The sequence below is a fragment of the Anabrus simplex genome, chromosome 10 (genome assembly GCF_040414725.1).
Source record: "Anabrus simplex isolate iqAnaSimp1 chromosome 10, ASM4041472v1, whole genome shotgun sequence".
Taxonomy (NCBI): Eukaryota; Metazoa; Arthropoda; class Insecta; order Orthoptera; family Tettigoniidae; genus Anabrus; species Anabrus simplex.
Window position 1 is genome coordinate 127224910 of NC_090274.1, and position 16069 is coordinate 127240978.

The following is a 16069-nucleotide window of genomic DNA, read 5'->3' on the forward strand; positions in this document are numbered from 1 at the left end:
TCCACTAACAGCTCAGAACATACCATGAGGATAATAACTTGTAACATACCACTTAGTCAAGCAGCTCGTCTCCTTTCTCCAAAGTCTTCCCGGCCCAAACTTTGCAACATGTTTGTAATGCCACTGTTTTGTCGGAAATCACCCAGAACAAATCGAGCTGCTTTTCTTTGGATTTTTTCCAGTTCTTGAATGAAGTAATCGTGGTGAGGGTCCCATACACTGGAACAATACTCTAGTTGGGGTCTTACCAGACACGTATATGCCCTCTCCTTCACATCCTTACTACAACCCCTAAATACCCTCATAACCATGTGCAGAGATTTGTACCCTTCATTTACAATCATATTTATGTGATTAGCCCAATGAAGATCTTTCCTTATATTGACACCTAGGTACTTACAATGATCCCCAAAAGGAACTTTCACCCCATCAACGCAGTAATTTAAACTGAGAGGACTTTTCCTGTTTGTGAAACTCACAACCTGACTTGTAACCCCGTTTATCATCATACTATTACCTTCTGTCCATCTCACAATATTATCGAGGTCATTTTGCAGTTGCTCACAATCTTGTAACTTATTTATTACTCTGTATAGAATAACATCATCTGCAAAAAGTCTTACCTCTGATTCCACTTCTTTACACATATCATTGATATATATATATGAGAACATAAGTCTGATAATACTGCCTTGAGGAATTCCCCTCTTAATTATTAGAGTCACATAAAGCTTCACCTACTCTAATTCTCGGAGTTCTATTTTTTAGAAACTGAACCCATTGTCTTTAGTATATCCCCTGAAACCTTATAAATTCCAGCTGCTTTTCTAGTTTTCAACTTTTGTATTTTACTGTAAATGTCATTGTTGTCATAGGTAAATTTTAATACTTCTTTAGAATTAGTCACCTCCTCTATCTGGACATTATCCGTGTAACCAACAATCTTTACATACTGCTGACTGAATACTTATGCCTTTTTAAGATCCTCGCATACACACTCCCCTTGTTCATTAATGATTCCTGGAATGTCCTTCTTGGAACCTGTTTCTGCCTTAAAGTACCTATACATACTCATCCATTTTTCACTAAAATTTGTATGACTGCCAATTATACTCACCATCATGTTATCGCTCGCCGACTTCTTTGCTAGATTCAATTTCCTAGTAAGTTCCTTCAATTTCTCCTCACTTCCATAGCCATTTGTAACTATTTCTTTCCAACCTGCACCTCCTCCTTAGTCTCTTGACTTCTCTGTTATAATATAGTGGATCTTTACTCCTTACCACCTTTAAAGGTACAAACTTATTTTCACATTCCTCAACAATTGCTTTAAACCCATTCCAGAGACTGTTTACATTTTTATTTTCCATTTTGCACCGATCATAGTTACTTTTTAAAAACTGCCTCATGCCTGTGTTATCAGCCATATGGTACTGCCTAATAGTCATAATTTTAATACCTTCCTTTCTTTCACATTTATTTTTAACTACGACAAAAACAGCTTTGTGATCACTAATACCATCTGTTACTTCGGTTTCCCTATAGAGTTCATCTGGTTTTACCAGCACCAGATCCAAAATATTCTTCCCTCCAGTTGGTTCCATCACTTTCTGAATCAGATGCCCTTCCCATATTAACTTATTTGCCATTTGTTGGTCATCCTTCCTGTCGTTCGCATTACCTTCCCAATTGACATTTGGTAAATTGAGATCACCCGCTACAATCACGTTCCTTTCCTTATCGTTTCCCACATAGCTGATTATATTATCACATAATTCTGAATCAGCGTCAGCACTACCCTTTCCCAGTCTGTACACTCCAAAGTCATCAAGTTGCCTATTGTCTTTAAAGGTGAATCTTACACCTAGAATTTCATGTTTGTCATCTTTAACTTTTTTGTAGCTTACAAATTCTTCTTTCACCTGTATGAATACTTCCCCCCCCCCCCTACCATTCCTATCCTGTCTCTATGATACACACTCCAGTTCCGTGAGAAAATTTCTGCATCCATTATGTCATTTCTCAGCCATGATTCAACTCCTGTTACAATATCTGGTAAGTATATATCTATTAAATTACTTAATTCTATTCCTTTTTTTAACAATACTTCTACAGTTCAGCACTAACCTTTTTACGTCATCCCTACTTGACTTCCAGTTCCCTGTTCCCTTATCACTGCTCCCTAGGCCACCCCATTTCCCTGAATGTACCTGCCTATAACCCTTCTAAACAAGTTTCCTAACTTATATGTACCACTGCGGTTTAAGTGAAGACCATCTGAGCGCAGATCCCTATCTCCTACCCACCCATTAGGATCTAGAAATCTCACTCCCAGTTTCCCATATACCCACTCCATAGTCTCATTTAAATCCCCAATCACCTTCCAGTCAGTATCCCTCCTACACAGTATTCCACTGATCACAATCTCCTCTTCCTTAAACTTCATCCGTGCTGCATTTACCAGATCCCACATATCCCCAACTATGTTGGTACTTATACCTGCTTGTCTTAGGTTGTTAGTACCAACGTGAAACACTACCATCTTCTCCTTTCCCTCCTACTCTTCTACTTTCCTCAACATCTGCCTTAACCTAATTCCTGGATAACACTCTACCCTGGTTCCATTTCCTCCACACACTTGCCCCACATGTCTAACAATGGAATCCCCCATGGCCAGAGCCTCAACCCTACCCATCTCATATGATCCCCTCCCCTCCTGGTCAGTCCTATCTTTCCTGACAGCTGCAGAAGCTACTTCCTCTCCCCTTTTCTCTATCCCATGACCTTGTTCCACCTGTCTTTATATCCACTACTACAGATTTTCCTTTCCTACCTTATCCCTTCCTCCTACTTCCACACTTCTCAGCAACAATTCCTTGTTCCTCATTTTCCCTCGGTTTTTCTACCTGCAGTGACTCGTACCAACTTCTCATAGACACCAGTCCTGAATTCTGATCCTGGATGGAGCCCTTAGCCTGCAATCTCCTTCCCCTTAAAACATTAGACCACCTGTCTTCTACAATTCCCCCCTTTCCTTCCCATCCCTCTTTTACACCTACTGTATCCTGTACCAGTACTTTGTTTGAGGGAGACCTACTTTCCTTCCTGTTCTCTGAGAGAATCCTAATTATCTCCCTGAAACTCTCCAACCTCCATCATACTCCTTAATGCCTGACCACACCCACAGTTCCTACACTCGCACTCCTTACCCATTCTTTACTGAATAATGAAAATAAAGGGAAAAAACTTATTTTGTGCAAAATAAAAATTAAAGGAAAGAAATATTGTCTAAGATATTTCACAAAGATCACATGACAATAAGGTAATTAATATAGGCTTCTACTACACTACAATACTACTTAGTTGTATGATTTTTTTTCCTTACAACATCCTAACAGGGTGAAAATTGCTGTTAATTACTGAAAACAGAAAATAATACACAAGAATTACACAATTCTAAACTGCAGTTAAGTCTACCCTAATTACTACAGCAGAATTCTAGTAAGAGAGTTACTACAGGTACTGCAGATATTATACTACACAAATATTTCACAGTAATAGAATAAACATACCAATTTCTAATGAGATACTATAATACATTACAATACTTTTTAAACTACGTTCAGATGTATCCTAATTACAATAGGTTATTACTAAGCACAAGTAGAAATGAAAATTCTAATTAGGCCTAAAGTTAGAAATTTGCAAGAACTACTCAAAGATTATTAACAAAGTTAAACATGTAGACAGATTAATATTAGTACTACTTTATTCTACTATGCTGTAATAGCAATGATACCTGCCGTTACCGTACACAAAGATACACACGAATATAACAGGCAAGATACCGTATCTGCACTACTATTCTCAACTGAAATGTGATTATTACAGATGGTGGAGTACTATTATTTTCTCTACTCTGTGGAGCGGAGATTAAAAGTGTTCTTAAATGCTGAAATATATGAGGTGGTTTACGACAATTTCAAAACTATGCCAGAGACTTGAATTGCAATTATTGGGATATAGTAACTTGATTATTATTAGCTAACCGCTCATGAATTCTGAAAGATCAAGGGTGTGAAATATAAATTTTGGATACTTTAACTGCCTACTCAGAACTACAAATGATCGGAATACAAGAATCAGCTGATTTTTATTTATATTGATACACTACACCCTTTGTTCATGACTGTAGCCAACAATGCGATATTTGAATACGAAGAGCGACAATAATCATTAACAACACAATGACTGTTATCTATTTCGCCAGTGAAATACTGTATATTCTGTTGAAATCTTTTCTTTAAACAAAATTTACAGCAGTATCGCATTATTTAAAGAAGTTATTACTTTCGTGATAGGTGGAACAGTTGAACTGCTATTTGTAATTCCCTGTCAATTTCCTGCACTAATATAACCTATGCCTCTTTTATGTGTCTTTTTAATCCCATCTTTGTAAGTATTTTATCAACAAACCTACTGATATTTTAATAATAATATTAAAAAGAAAGATATTTCTTCTTTCACGCAATCCTAATTACAACTTGTAATCTAGCGAACGCCTATGGAACTACACAATGTGAAAATTGTAAATAAATACCACTAATCGCAGGTACTAAAAACAAACACTAAACATCAGTATTTGTGGAACTAAATATATCACACACACAATTTGCTAAATTTCTACAGGTATTAACTACTTTATCACTAAAATAATACAGAACTCTTGGAATAGCCAACCACTCGCTAGCGCCTTCAACAATGGTGGGATTGGAATGCGACCCTAACCACGTGCCCATGTTATGTTGCTGTGTGTTTCCCATGATTCATGTGCTGTGTAGATTTGTAGAAAATGAGTTCTAACATTGACCTACGTCCCTATCTTTTACGTGTAAGGAACGTATTCTGAACGTTGGGCCGTGCCTTCTTGTTACACCCTGGATGTTCCTTGTACATTGAAATATCAAAACCTTGTACATCCAAGCCCAATATGCACATTACAATATACTGTACAGTAGATGATTTTGTTTTTTGCCATCAGCACAAAAATCAGTGGGCTGTGGGGTCGAGTATGGAGTGAGAAGAATTTTCAGAACGAGTTTTCTGTCCCTCCAGTCGTCAACCTCATCAGAGGAGTAATTAGCATGAGAATCAATGTTTAACAATAATTTTTTAATCACAAAACTCCATACACATCTGAGGGTTTATATTTTTCATTCAGTACACTCAAAACCTGGATTTTGATTGTCACTGAATTTTATAAGGTTTTGGAGTTACAGCAGTGATATTGATACCAGTTGTACAAATATTGTGCATATAATCCGAATTATGTTGGTTTCATTCATACTTGCCTCTTTATTTACAGGAAACTATATTTTGCATGGCTGCTGTCTACGCCATCCACCAAAACCCAGAATGTTGAATAACTGGAGGAAGATGAAGTAGGCTGGGAATGACTCCTTCAGCTGCAAAAGAGTCAAGAATGACAAGTCAATGGCTGGAGTATCAAGTTCTGTTAGAAATAACAGGACTTTATTTCTGTAACTCGAACATTATGTGATGTCATTTTGTGGAGGTACGCACATCACGGAGGATAGGATGACATTTTCACGTGACTTCTACATACTTTGTAGATATTGTGTATTTAGTGTGAACTTCACACAGTTTCTCTTTTGCAGGAATCGTACTTTGTTAAAAATTCTATACTTCCTGAGGACACACACTCTAGACTGACCAATTAGGCATTGTGAAAGTTGACTCTTGTTGTTGGCTAAGTAAAGGTGCATGCATAGTTTATTGTCACCAAAGGTCGAGTAGAAATATTATAACAAACTCTGAACATACATTAGTATTCTTCCATGACGAAGAATATTATTCAGTTTTGAGTAAGTTGAGATACGATATATTTTCAAGAAATATAGAATAATTTTTTAAAATGAAATCACTCAGTCTAAGAAGAAAAATACTCTTGAGCAACATATCATGTATTGACAATGGAGGGCATTAAAATGTGTATTCCAACTACTGTATATGATGTAGGTCCATTGTTTTCAAAAAAATATATCCTCCTTTTTACTGATAAATGAATGTTCCTTTGGGTTTTTGATATGCCATGAGTGCATTTTTACAAAATCTCTTTGTTGCATAAAAATCAGTATGGTATATCAAAGGCATAAAAAGATAAAATTTTGTGTAGAAAGTGTGCTACTTTTCAAAACCTACAAGGATGGCAGGATTGTTGGGGAGGAGCTTGGTAACTTGGTTGTTGGTTCTACTACATTTATTTGCATTATAGACACTTTTTCTTCCAATTCTTATAATAAAAGTCTATGATGCACTTTTCATACGAGGAAAAATTTGTGACAAAATAATTAAACATATCAAAACGTACACCATCTTGAATGTGAAATAATCTATTACATCAATAACAATCTAGGAATCTATAAACAATGTATTGATGGTCTTTCTACAGATGACTCTACGATTGTTCGATAACTAGCATTCTTCCATATCATTCAGTATATTGTAATTTAAAGATGGAAATAAAGTACAGCAGTAATTACTGATTAAACAAAACATTGCCAACATTTTATTGCTACTGGTAACACATAGACTTAACCTCATTGTTGTTTTAAGGCTTGACTACTCCATCCTTCATTTCTCATCATCAACAATAAATACTACACAAGTGTAATGTGCGGCCCTTCAAATATTACGAAAGTAATATTTGTTGAATCTGAAATACTAAGCAAGGAAAAATTGAGGTGCATCCATTAAACAAATAAATATTTTGAAGGATATTTCAAGATGAATATATTTTCGCTTTACATATCACACTCAGTTCAAGGCTTACAGAAACACATATAATCAACACCAGCAAAAGCAATATATATACTTGGCAGTAAATAAAATTACCAGTGTTTCAGCCCAGTGTAGCATTAGCATACCAGTAGGGACACTACTACAAGCTACGTACGGGGGGAGAAATATATCTCCACTTCTGGGCTAGCGTGATTACAATTTTCTTGAATTTTATTTAGTTACCTCAGTCGGAAGCCTAGAAGTGTTCATATCAGAAGGACCTCTACTTTTGGAAAGGCTGCCCAGGATATTGATACAGGCTAGCATTAGTGGACATTAATTCAAATTTATCTTTAAAAAAAATACAAAATTGAATGCAATTTTGAACCTATCTTCAGGAAGCATACTTGTAAGCCTGAAAGTCGTAACCTGTATTTCTGGCTGAACCATTTGGATTCACTAATTCATGTATTTATTTACTTCACTATTAACACTGTACGTCAAAATTTTAAAAATAAAAGTATATCACTTTTACTTATTCATGTGTCCTCGATTTGAATATGAAGTAAAAAAAATAATGCGTTATAACGTACCATTTTCTGTGGCAGCCATATTCAATTTTTTTTTTTTTTTTTTTTTTTTTAAATGTGTTTTCTCATCATTTCACTTCCAGTGTTCAAAAGTATTGATTTTATTGAAGAGGAGGATTTCCTGATCACTGATACAATGATGATGATTTTAGAATGTTTTTCTGGAAGACTTCCTGTTCTAACTGGGCCCAGAAAGCCTCAGAGAGAAGAAATCAACATTTAGGGGACCATTTTCGCTGCATATCACCTTTTCATTTTGGATATTTGCTGGTGGAGCTTTTCTCCACTCCCAGGTTTGGTGGAAAGAAATTAAGATGGGAGTGCAGGAAGTGGATTTTAAGGAACATATTGCAATCACCTCATATGCCCTCAACAATGTTTCCACAACTTCAGTGTAGTTGTCTGCTCTATAATTTCCCAGGAATTTTATACATGTCTTTGAATGCACACCACATCACATTTACCATTTTGGTAGATTTTCCTTGAACAAAGGATCCTTATGGATTTTGCAGATTTGAGAAACAGTGAAAATACCCTCTTTTAATTTTGCTTCACTCAACCTGGGAAATGTGTCTCTTAAATACTGAAAACCATTCCCATTTTTGTCCATTGCTCTGACAAAATTTTTCATTAAACCCAGCTTTATATGGAGTGATGGTAATGAAATTTTCTGAGAATATACTAGGGAATGAAATTTTACCACTATTTTTCCCCTGGTACTAAACTTTGTTTCAAAGGTCTCTTCTTCACTCTGTCCTGAGAGTTCCACTCACACAAAAAGCAATAATATTTCATAAATCCTGGTTAGATTCCAATTAATAGATCAATAACTTTCAGGTCTACACATATTTGCCATTTGTGATAAGCCATTGTTACTGAAGGGTAAATATTACCATTGTGTGGTAATACGGCTTTTAGAGTTGACTTTGACAAGTCAGACACCACTGATCTGGAATATATTCTCTACCTAAGTGACGCTTGAGTTCATTCACATCATGGCAGTAAATGTGATCACCTTTCTTAGAACAATATGTCGATAAGCTATGTTGACGCTGCCCGGTTGTAAGAGGTTCCATTCAGACCAAGCTTGCTTGTGATTTGAATCTTTTACAAGATTGTTTAGAATTGACGATGAAATTAGATTGGGATTTTTGGATTCCACGAATTCAGAATCACTGTGGGTAGTGTAAGAAGAGAAATACTACTTGTTGGGTCAATTTTTCAGGTGATGTTGGAATAGGAAGTGTATCGTTACGCTTAACAGGCCTTCACAGTTAGGGCAAACCTGGATAGACTATGGAATATTTTTATGAGAAACTAGAAATTTGGGTTAAACTGAAATAACAGTCTGAGATGTGCTCCTTCTGCTCTGCCCATACAATGGGGACAGCACACGGCATAGAAGGGCAAGTGCTATTTAACCAACAACAATATTTAGATGCAAAATATTTGTCCTTATCCACTTTAGAGTCAAAGTACAATTTATATGCTTGCTTAATGCTCAGAGTAATATTTTCTCATTGGGATTTTGCAGCGAATTCACCATACGCATAAAAAAAAGTAGATTTGGAGAATTTACACACTGACGTGACATTGTTGCTGTGAATTGATACTTTGGATGAATTTTACAAACTACAAGTCTGTTTAACGTACTTCATCATCGTCATTTTCAGCTGACACCAGGTGGGAGCAAATACGATTCCTCTCCTCTCTGTTCTGTCGTTCCGACATGATGTTCCAATCCATGTTTTGTTTTCTAATGCTACTCGTCACCAAGTCCATCCACCGCATTCTTGATCTTCCTCGTCCTCTCTTCCCTGTCATTCGTCCTTCCAGTGCTCGTCTTGGTAGTCTTACTGCATTCATCCGTTTGACATGTCCAAACCATTTCAATCTGTTTTGCTCCAGTTTGTCCTTTTAATTTCTGTACTCCCAGTTCTTTTCGTATATCTTCGTTTCTTACTCTGTCTCTCCTTGTTTTGTTTTTTTTACCATACTTGTCAGGAATTTCATTTCAGCTGCTTGTACTCTGTTCTCATCCCTCTGAGTCATTGACCAAGTTTCTGCTGCATATGTCATTATAGGAACATAATAAGCTTTATACAGAACTTCTGTAGCCTTGTTCCATACTGGTCCACTCCCCAGTTTTATTCTTCCATCTTCAGACAGTACACTTCCCAAGTATTTGAAGTGTTTTACTACTTCCAATTTCTTATCTCCCACTTTGATAATTACTTTTCCTTCTTTCTCACCTCTACTCATCACCACTGTTTTACTCTTCTCCACATTTATCTTCAATCCCCATTTTTCAATATTTTTATTAATTACGTTTAACTGCTCTTGAACCTCCACTTCATCCTCACCCCAAATCACCATATCATCTGCAAACAACATCACCCTCATCTTCTTCCTACTGCAATCTTTCATTGCTGCCTTCATGATGTCATCCATCACCATTAAGAACAGTAAGGGTGACAGCACACTTCCAATTCTAAACCCCGACTGCAGTCTTCACACTACTGTAATAATCTTTGTACATTGCATTTATCATGTTTCTCAATTCCTTGTCAATCCCTCTGTTTATTAGGCATTCCCAAACTTTTGTTCCAGGGATGCTATCATTAGCCTTCTCCAAATCGATAAAGGTCATTATCATATCGTTCCCATATTCCCAACTTTTTTCCATATTTTGTCTCAGGATGAAAATGGGTTCCACTGTTGACCTGCCTCCTTTAAATCCAAATTGTTGTTCTTCTATTTGGCTTTCTACCTTTACTCTAATTCTTTTTTCTTTTCATTACTTTGGCAACATGTGAGATGATTGTGATTCCTCGGTAGTTACCACATTTATATTTATTACATGTAATAGTTACCACATATTGTCCTGTCTCCTTTCTTGAATATTGGTAATATTATTCCCTTTTTCCAGTCTTCAGGAACTTTCTTCTCTCTCCACACACATCTGAGAAGTCTATATGTCCATTGTAATCCCACTGGTCCTGCTGCTTTGATCATTTCTGTTGACACTTCATCTATTCCCACAGCTTTTCCCATCTTAATTTTACTAACTGCCCATTCCACTTCAGCCATAGTAATGTCTGATTCCTCTTTTATTTTTTACTCCTCACTTTTGTTTGCTTGTGTAATTTCTGCACCTATCTGATGTCTCACCTTTAGTAGCTCGCTGAAATATTCTTTCCAGCTGTCCGTTATCTCTTCTGGTTTAGTCAATATTTCTCCTTTGTTTTTTACGAATCCAGTGTTCACCTTCTCATTCCTTCTATTTTTTACAACTCCAAATAATAATTTTTCCCCACAATTTAAATCCTCCCTGATTTCCTGGGTGAATTCTTCCCAGCTTTTCTTCTTTTCGTCTGTAATTACTTTCTTGGAATCTCTTTTTGCTTTTATACATTTTGTTTTACAGTCTTCAGTCTTTTTTATTTTCCTTTCTTTCCAAGTTTTCTTCTTCTCTTTTACCTTTCCCTTCACTCTTACCATTCCACCATTTTGTCGCCTTTACCCTTACTTTTCCTGATGTTCTTCCACACGTTTTCTCTGCACTACTTACAAATGCCCTCTTAAAATTTTCCTATTCTTGTTCCACATCACTGATATCAGTCCTTGGTATCTGTACTCTCAAATCTTTACTCTTCTCCAACCTCCTTTTCCTTTAATCTCCAGACCTTAATCTTTCTTTCTCTTTTCTCTGGCAGTTTAATGACCTTTCCCACTCTCAATTTTGCCACCACTGCCCTATGATCACCCACAAAGGCTTCTTCTGGCATGGCTGTAACGTCCATTAGCTCTTTCCGATGTCCTTTTTCCACTAGTATATAGTCTATGAGAGTTTTCGTTCGTCTATCTCCCCATCCATACCTCGTTATCTTCTGACTATTTTTCTTCCTGAACCATATATTCCCTATAAATAATTGGTTCCACTGAAAAAGTCCATTAAAACATACCCTTCCGGGTTCTTACTTCCATAACCGTATGATCCCAAGATCTCCTCTCTTCCTTGTCTGTGTCTTCCCACTTGAGCATTTAGGTCTCTCATTATTATTATTTCCTTATCCTCTATATATTTTTCAATGTCTTCAAGGAATTCTTCTACGGATTCTTCTTTATTCCCCGTTTGCGGACCATAACTTGAAACAGATCTTTTGTCCCTGTCTCAAATTTTATTTTTCCTATGATCCTGTCATTTATCTTCTTCACCTCCTCCACATACTCCAAGACATCCTCTCTTATAATCATCCTTACTCCATTTCTTGCCTGGGCCGATGACCTAGATGTTAGGACCCTTAAAACAACAAGCAGCATCATCATCATTTCTTGCCTCCTGTCCTTCACTGTAAAACAGTCTGTATCCTTCTTTTAGTTTTCTGTCCCCCTTTCCTTTCCATTTTGTTTCACTGAAACCTAGGATAGCTATGTCCTTCTCTTTCATAAACTCCACTAGCTCCCCAGTTTTGTCTGTCAGAGTTAGAATATTAACTGTTCCTATTCAGATACAATGTGATGCTGACCGTTCCCTCCTGCCGAAGACATCAGCATTTTCCGAGTTTGAACCATATTTGCCAACAGTTCAGGCTATTATTCAGATGGGGTTGCCACTCCGAAATGCATTTTATGACCTACTGCCAGATGTTAACTAGTCTGCTCCTACACTGTGGCCACTTCCTTTCTACAAACATCATAAGAACCCATGAATTTTCATCTTCTTTCTTATTTTTTATAGATATGTACTTACTAAGCATGATAGTAATTTTTAAAAGTGTCTGGTTATAAATCCTTGAGATGTAATAAATTATGCGTTTTCATCTTCATCTATGTCAAAATCCTTTCATTCACTACATATTTCTGTGATTTTCCCTGATTAAACCTGTAGACTTTCTTCTTAAGATCAGTAACAGCAGTATTGCTTTTATAAATGAAAGTTTTTTTTAAATCTTCCAGTATTATAAATGTTATTATTCTTTTCAGAAGCTCATGTTTCACCATTTCTAAATTTAGGTTTTTTTAAAACAAATTCTATACCAAAGGATATTTCATAATACATTATTACAAATTTACGATATTATATATTAATTCCACTCGATTTTCGGCATAGTTATACAATTTACCCATGTTCACCGCCATCTTGTAATCCCTCTCGTTTATTCTATGGACACACCGAACTCGATAGCTGCAGTCGCTTAGGTGCGGCAATATCCAGTAATCGGGAGATAGTGGGTTCAAGCCCCACTGTCGGCAGCCCTGAAGATGGTTTTCCGTGGTTTCCCATTTTCACACCAGGCAAATGCCAGGGCTCTGTCTTAATTAAGGCCATGGCCACTTCCTTCCAATTCCTAGGCCTTTCCTATCCCATCTTCGCCATAAGACCTATCTGTGTCGGTGCGACAGCAAATAGCTAAAATAATATATGTATATATTCTACGGACTTATAATCTCTTTGCTATATCAGATCTAAAAAGTGAGCTAACTTTGTCCCATAGTAGCTTTGGACCTATGAAAAAGAAAAATGGCTGCCTCCTACAAATAATTTTGCAGCGTGTTATTTTAGTAAATGTTTTAACACATATAATTGGGAATTACTAGATAACACTCCATCTTGAGTAATAACTGCTGCCGTTTTTGAAATTCAGTTAAAAACTCTTGTAAACCTTTTCTTCTTTACCAAAATCACACACTCATAATCTATTATTGTGTCTTCAGTTGTTTAACATACTTATAGCACTCTTATTCATAACAACAAAATGAACTCGCAATGAAACATAAAAACGTTCTCCACAATACGAAGTCAATCACTGTACTGTCAGTTTTCTTGCAGTGGAGAGAAACAGGACAAGTCATAATATCCATTAGCATCTGCCTGCTGGAGCACCCACCCTGTGAATGTGTGGGTCAGCAGAAGGAGCTTTGTGAGGAGATTGTTGGTGGTGGTGGTGGTGGTGGTGGTGGTGGTGGTGGTGGTGGTGGTGGTGGTGCTGCAGATGATCAATCTATTTTCTGTTATTGTAACCATTTACCACATACGTTTGTTGAAGAGAACGAAATAATTAGAGTTCACATACAAAAATAGTTTCTTATGCCACTTGACTGTTTTGCAGAGAAATGGGTACAATACTGTACATGTATTTATTACCATAACAATTCCCTCAGATTTGAATTTTGTATTGTTAAACCTATTCTGCACTTTGACCCCTGGTTTGACTCTCTGTACCACATCTGACAGTTTTCAAGTCAGATAGCTGCTGTATTATACCGTATTTACTCGTGTAATAGACCTCCCTTGGCTTTTCGAGACGAAGAAAATGAAAAAGATAAATCTCGCATACAAGACCCCCCAGCGTAATTCGTCAGAGAAGAACAATGATTCCGCTTTGAAGCGGCTACAAGCCTTATGCAACTCTGTTGAAATCACACAAATTTGTGAATAGTTTCGTCTGTACAGCCCATGAAATGAAAATATGCTACAATTTACAAACTGTGTATCGAAGTGTATTGATTGGGTGGACCATTAAACCTAACACTAGTTCTTAAATTAAATGAAAATCCGCGGTACATCTGTGTTTTGTAGTTAAGAAATGTTGGCCAGCGTAATGGTTAGCACAATTAGCTGCCATTCTCGGGACCTTGAGTTTGATTCCCGGTTAAGTATTGCCAGAGATTTACGAATGACAGGAAGGCTGATTTGCGGTAAAAATGGTACATGCAACGCCCTTCCACTGGGGGCCTGTCTGAAAAAGAACTGCATCACCTCGGGATGAGGAAACAAGTTTACTTTAGTTAAATATTCACGGTTGTTGCTATGCCTATTAACATAGGCAGGCGAGATCATTAACAAAATGATTATTTAATATCTCGTAACTCGGGCCAATATAGCGTTTTTTAGGAGAGAAATGGGTTTAAAACGTGATAAAAACAATCCAATCACAATTGTTTTACTCGCCAACGTACCTAACAAATAATAATATTAATTTTTTATGTTCCCACTTACTTTCAGTGATTTTTGGAGACGCCAAACAAAACATACTAGGGTATGATATGCGTTAATAAAAAATGGGAGACAACGAACGTACAATATTTAACACATTACCGCCACACCTGTAGGTATCCACAAATGCGGAAAATTTTCCTGTTATTTATTTTTATTCTTTCTGTCGTGGAAATTTTAGCAATATCCGGGCGATAGCATACCTAACCTAAACATTGTGGTCTCTCTTATCTCATTGACAGCTGTTTACGTAAATCCTGATGTGATAAATGTACAGAACAAGCATAAAATATACTTAAAAATAAGGGTTGGCTTTTAACAGCCGCAGTTATCAAAAGAATGCTTCCAGTCACTGTGTATTATATTCAGAAATACAACTCGTAACATACGCTAGTTATCAGCTCGTGGTTTGGCTCGCTTTCAACAACACGACTTTATTCAGAATTGGCTTCTGCTACACATACACCAGCTGGGAACATTAGAGACCATCTCCAGAAACCATTTGGGAATAGCTTTACACAGTTTGGACTCCTATAATCGGGAGCAAAACTATTTTTAAAAGGTTCAAAAAGATGGGACCTCGAATGCTCTCAGTCTCGATTGTAGTGCATGGCTGACAAGATGGCAGCGTCGGGTGTTAGTGGCGCAAGACAATTAAAATGAAAGCAGTGATCAGGTTTACTGTGTGGTAGGCCTACTGGTCAACTGACAGAGACAAATGACTCGCCATTGAGTTATTTTGTATCAGTATTGATTAATGCCAGCCCCGTGGTATAGTTGTAGCGTGTCTGCCTCTTACCCGGAGGCCCCGGGTACGATTCCCGACCAGGTCAGGGATTTTTACCTGGACCTGAGGGCCAGTTCGAGGTCCACTCAGCCTATGTGATTAGAATTGAGGAGCTATCTGACGGTAAGATAGCGGCCCCGGTCTAGAAAGCCAAGAATAACGTCGTGCTGATCACATGACACCTCGTAATCTGCAGGCCTTCGGGCTGAGCAGCGGTCGCTTGGTAGGCCTAGGCCCTTCAGGGCTGTTGTGCCATGGGGTTTGGGGTATTGAATAATATGATAATATGATAGCCTTATTCCTTTTCTCTATGGGGTCGAGTATGAAGTGAGACAAGTCTTCGTAGCGAGTTTTTACGACCATGTGCCCTTCCTGACATTGACCTCATCAGAGGAATTAATGAGATGAAACGAATGACATGATATGAGTAACTAAAATGGATTATATTTATTTTATATGTATGGTACGCCTAAAAGTCGTGTTCACCATTTATTGACTCTTAACATTTAGAAATACTACCTTCCAACGAAAATAGCTAGTATAACTCAAAATACATTCATAGGTTTGTTAAAGAACAGTGTAGGATGTTTACATCTACAATTTACAGCTCTTTAGAGCCTAGAAGTCATGTGTTCACTGCACAGAATTTGAGATTATCGCATATTGGACCCCCCTTTACTTTTTTTGGCTGTAAAATTGGGTTAAAAAGGGGTCTAATACGCGAGTAAGTACAGTAGTAATTGTCCGTATAGACCTGTACTGTTTCTCAAAATAAGGAGATAATTCAATTACTGTGTTCTCTGGAGTCATACCTGCTCATCATAAACCAGTAATTTTCAAACATATTCCACAGACCACCGTACTTGGTTATTTTACTTGGGTTGTACACTT

At 37.1% G+C, this 16069-nt stretch overlaps 1 protein-coding gene across 4 annotated transcripts in view; it reads left to right on the forward strand.

The window, feature by feature from the left end:
* LOC136882374 (dynein light chain Tctex-type protein 2B) overlaps positions 1 to 6566 on the forward strand; it is a 165615-nt gene extending 159049 nt beyond the window's left edge. For 3 of the 4 annotated variants that reach the window (XM_067154993.2, XM_067154994.2, XM_067154995.2), the window contains exon 6: positions 5366 to 5428. Coding sequence is in view for 1 of the 4 variants with exons in the window: in XM_067154996.2 (XP_067011097.1) it covers positions 5366 to 5422 (57 nt within the window). In the remaining 3 variants the exon portion in view is untranslated. Of the gene's footprint in view, positions 1 to 5365 lie in introns of all 4 variants that reach the window. The other variant, XM_067154996.2, reaches the window with a different exon arrangement.
* Positions 6567 to 16069: the final 9503 nt, after the last annotated feature.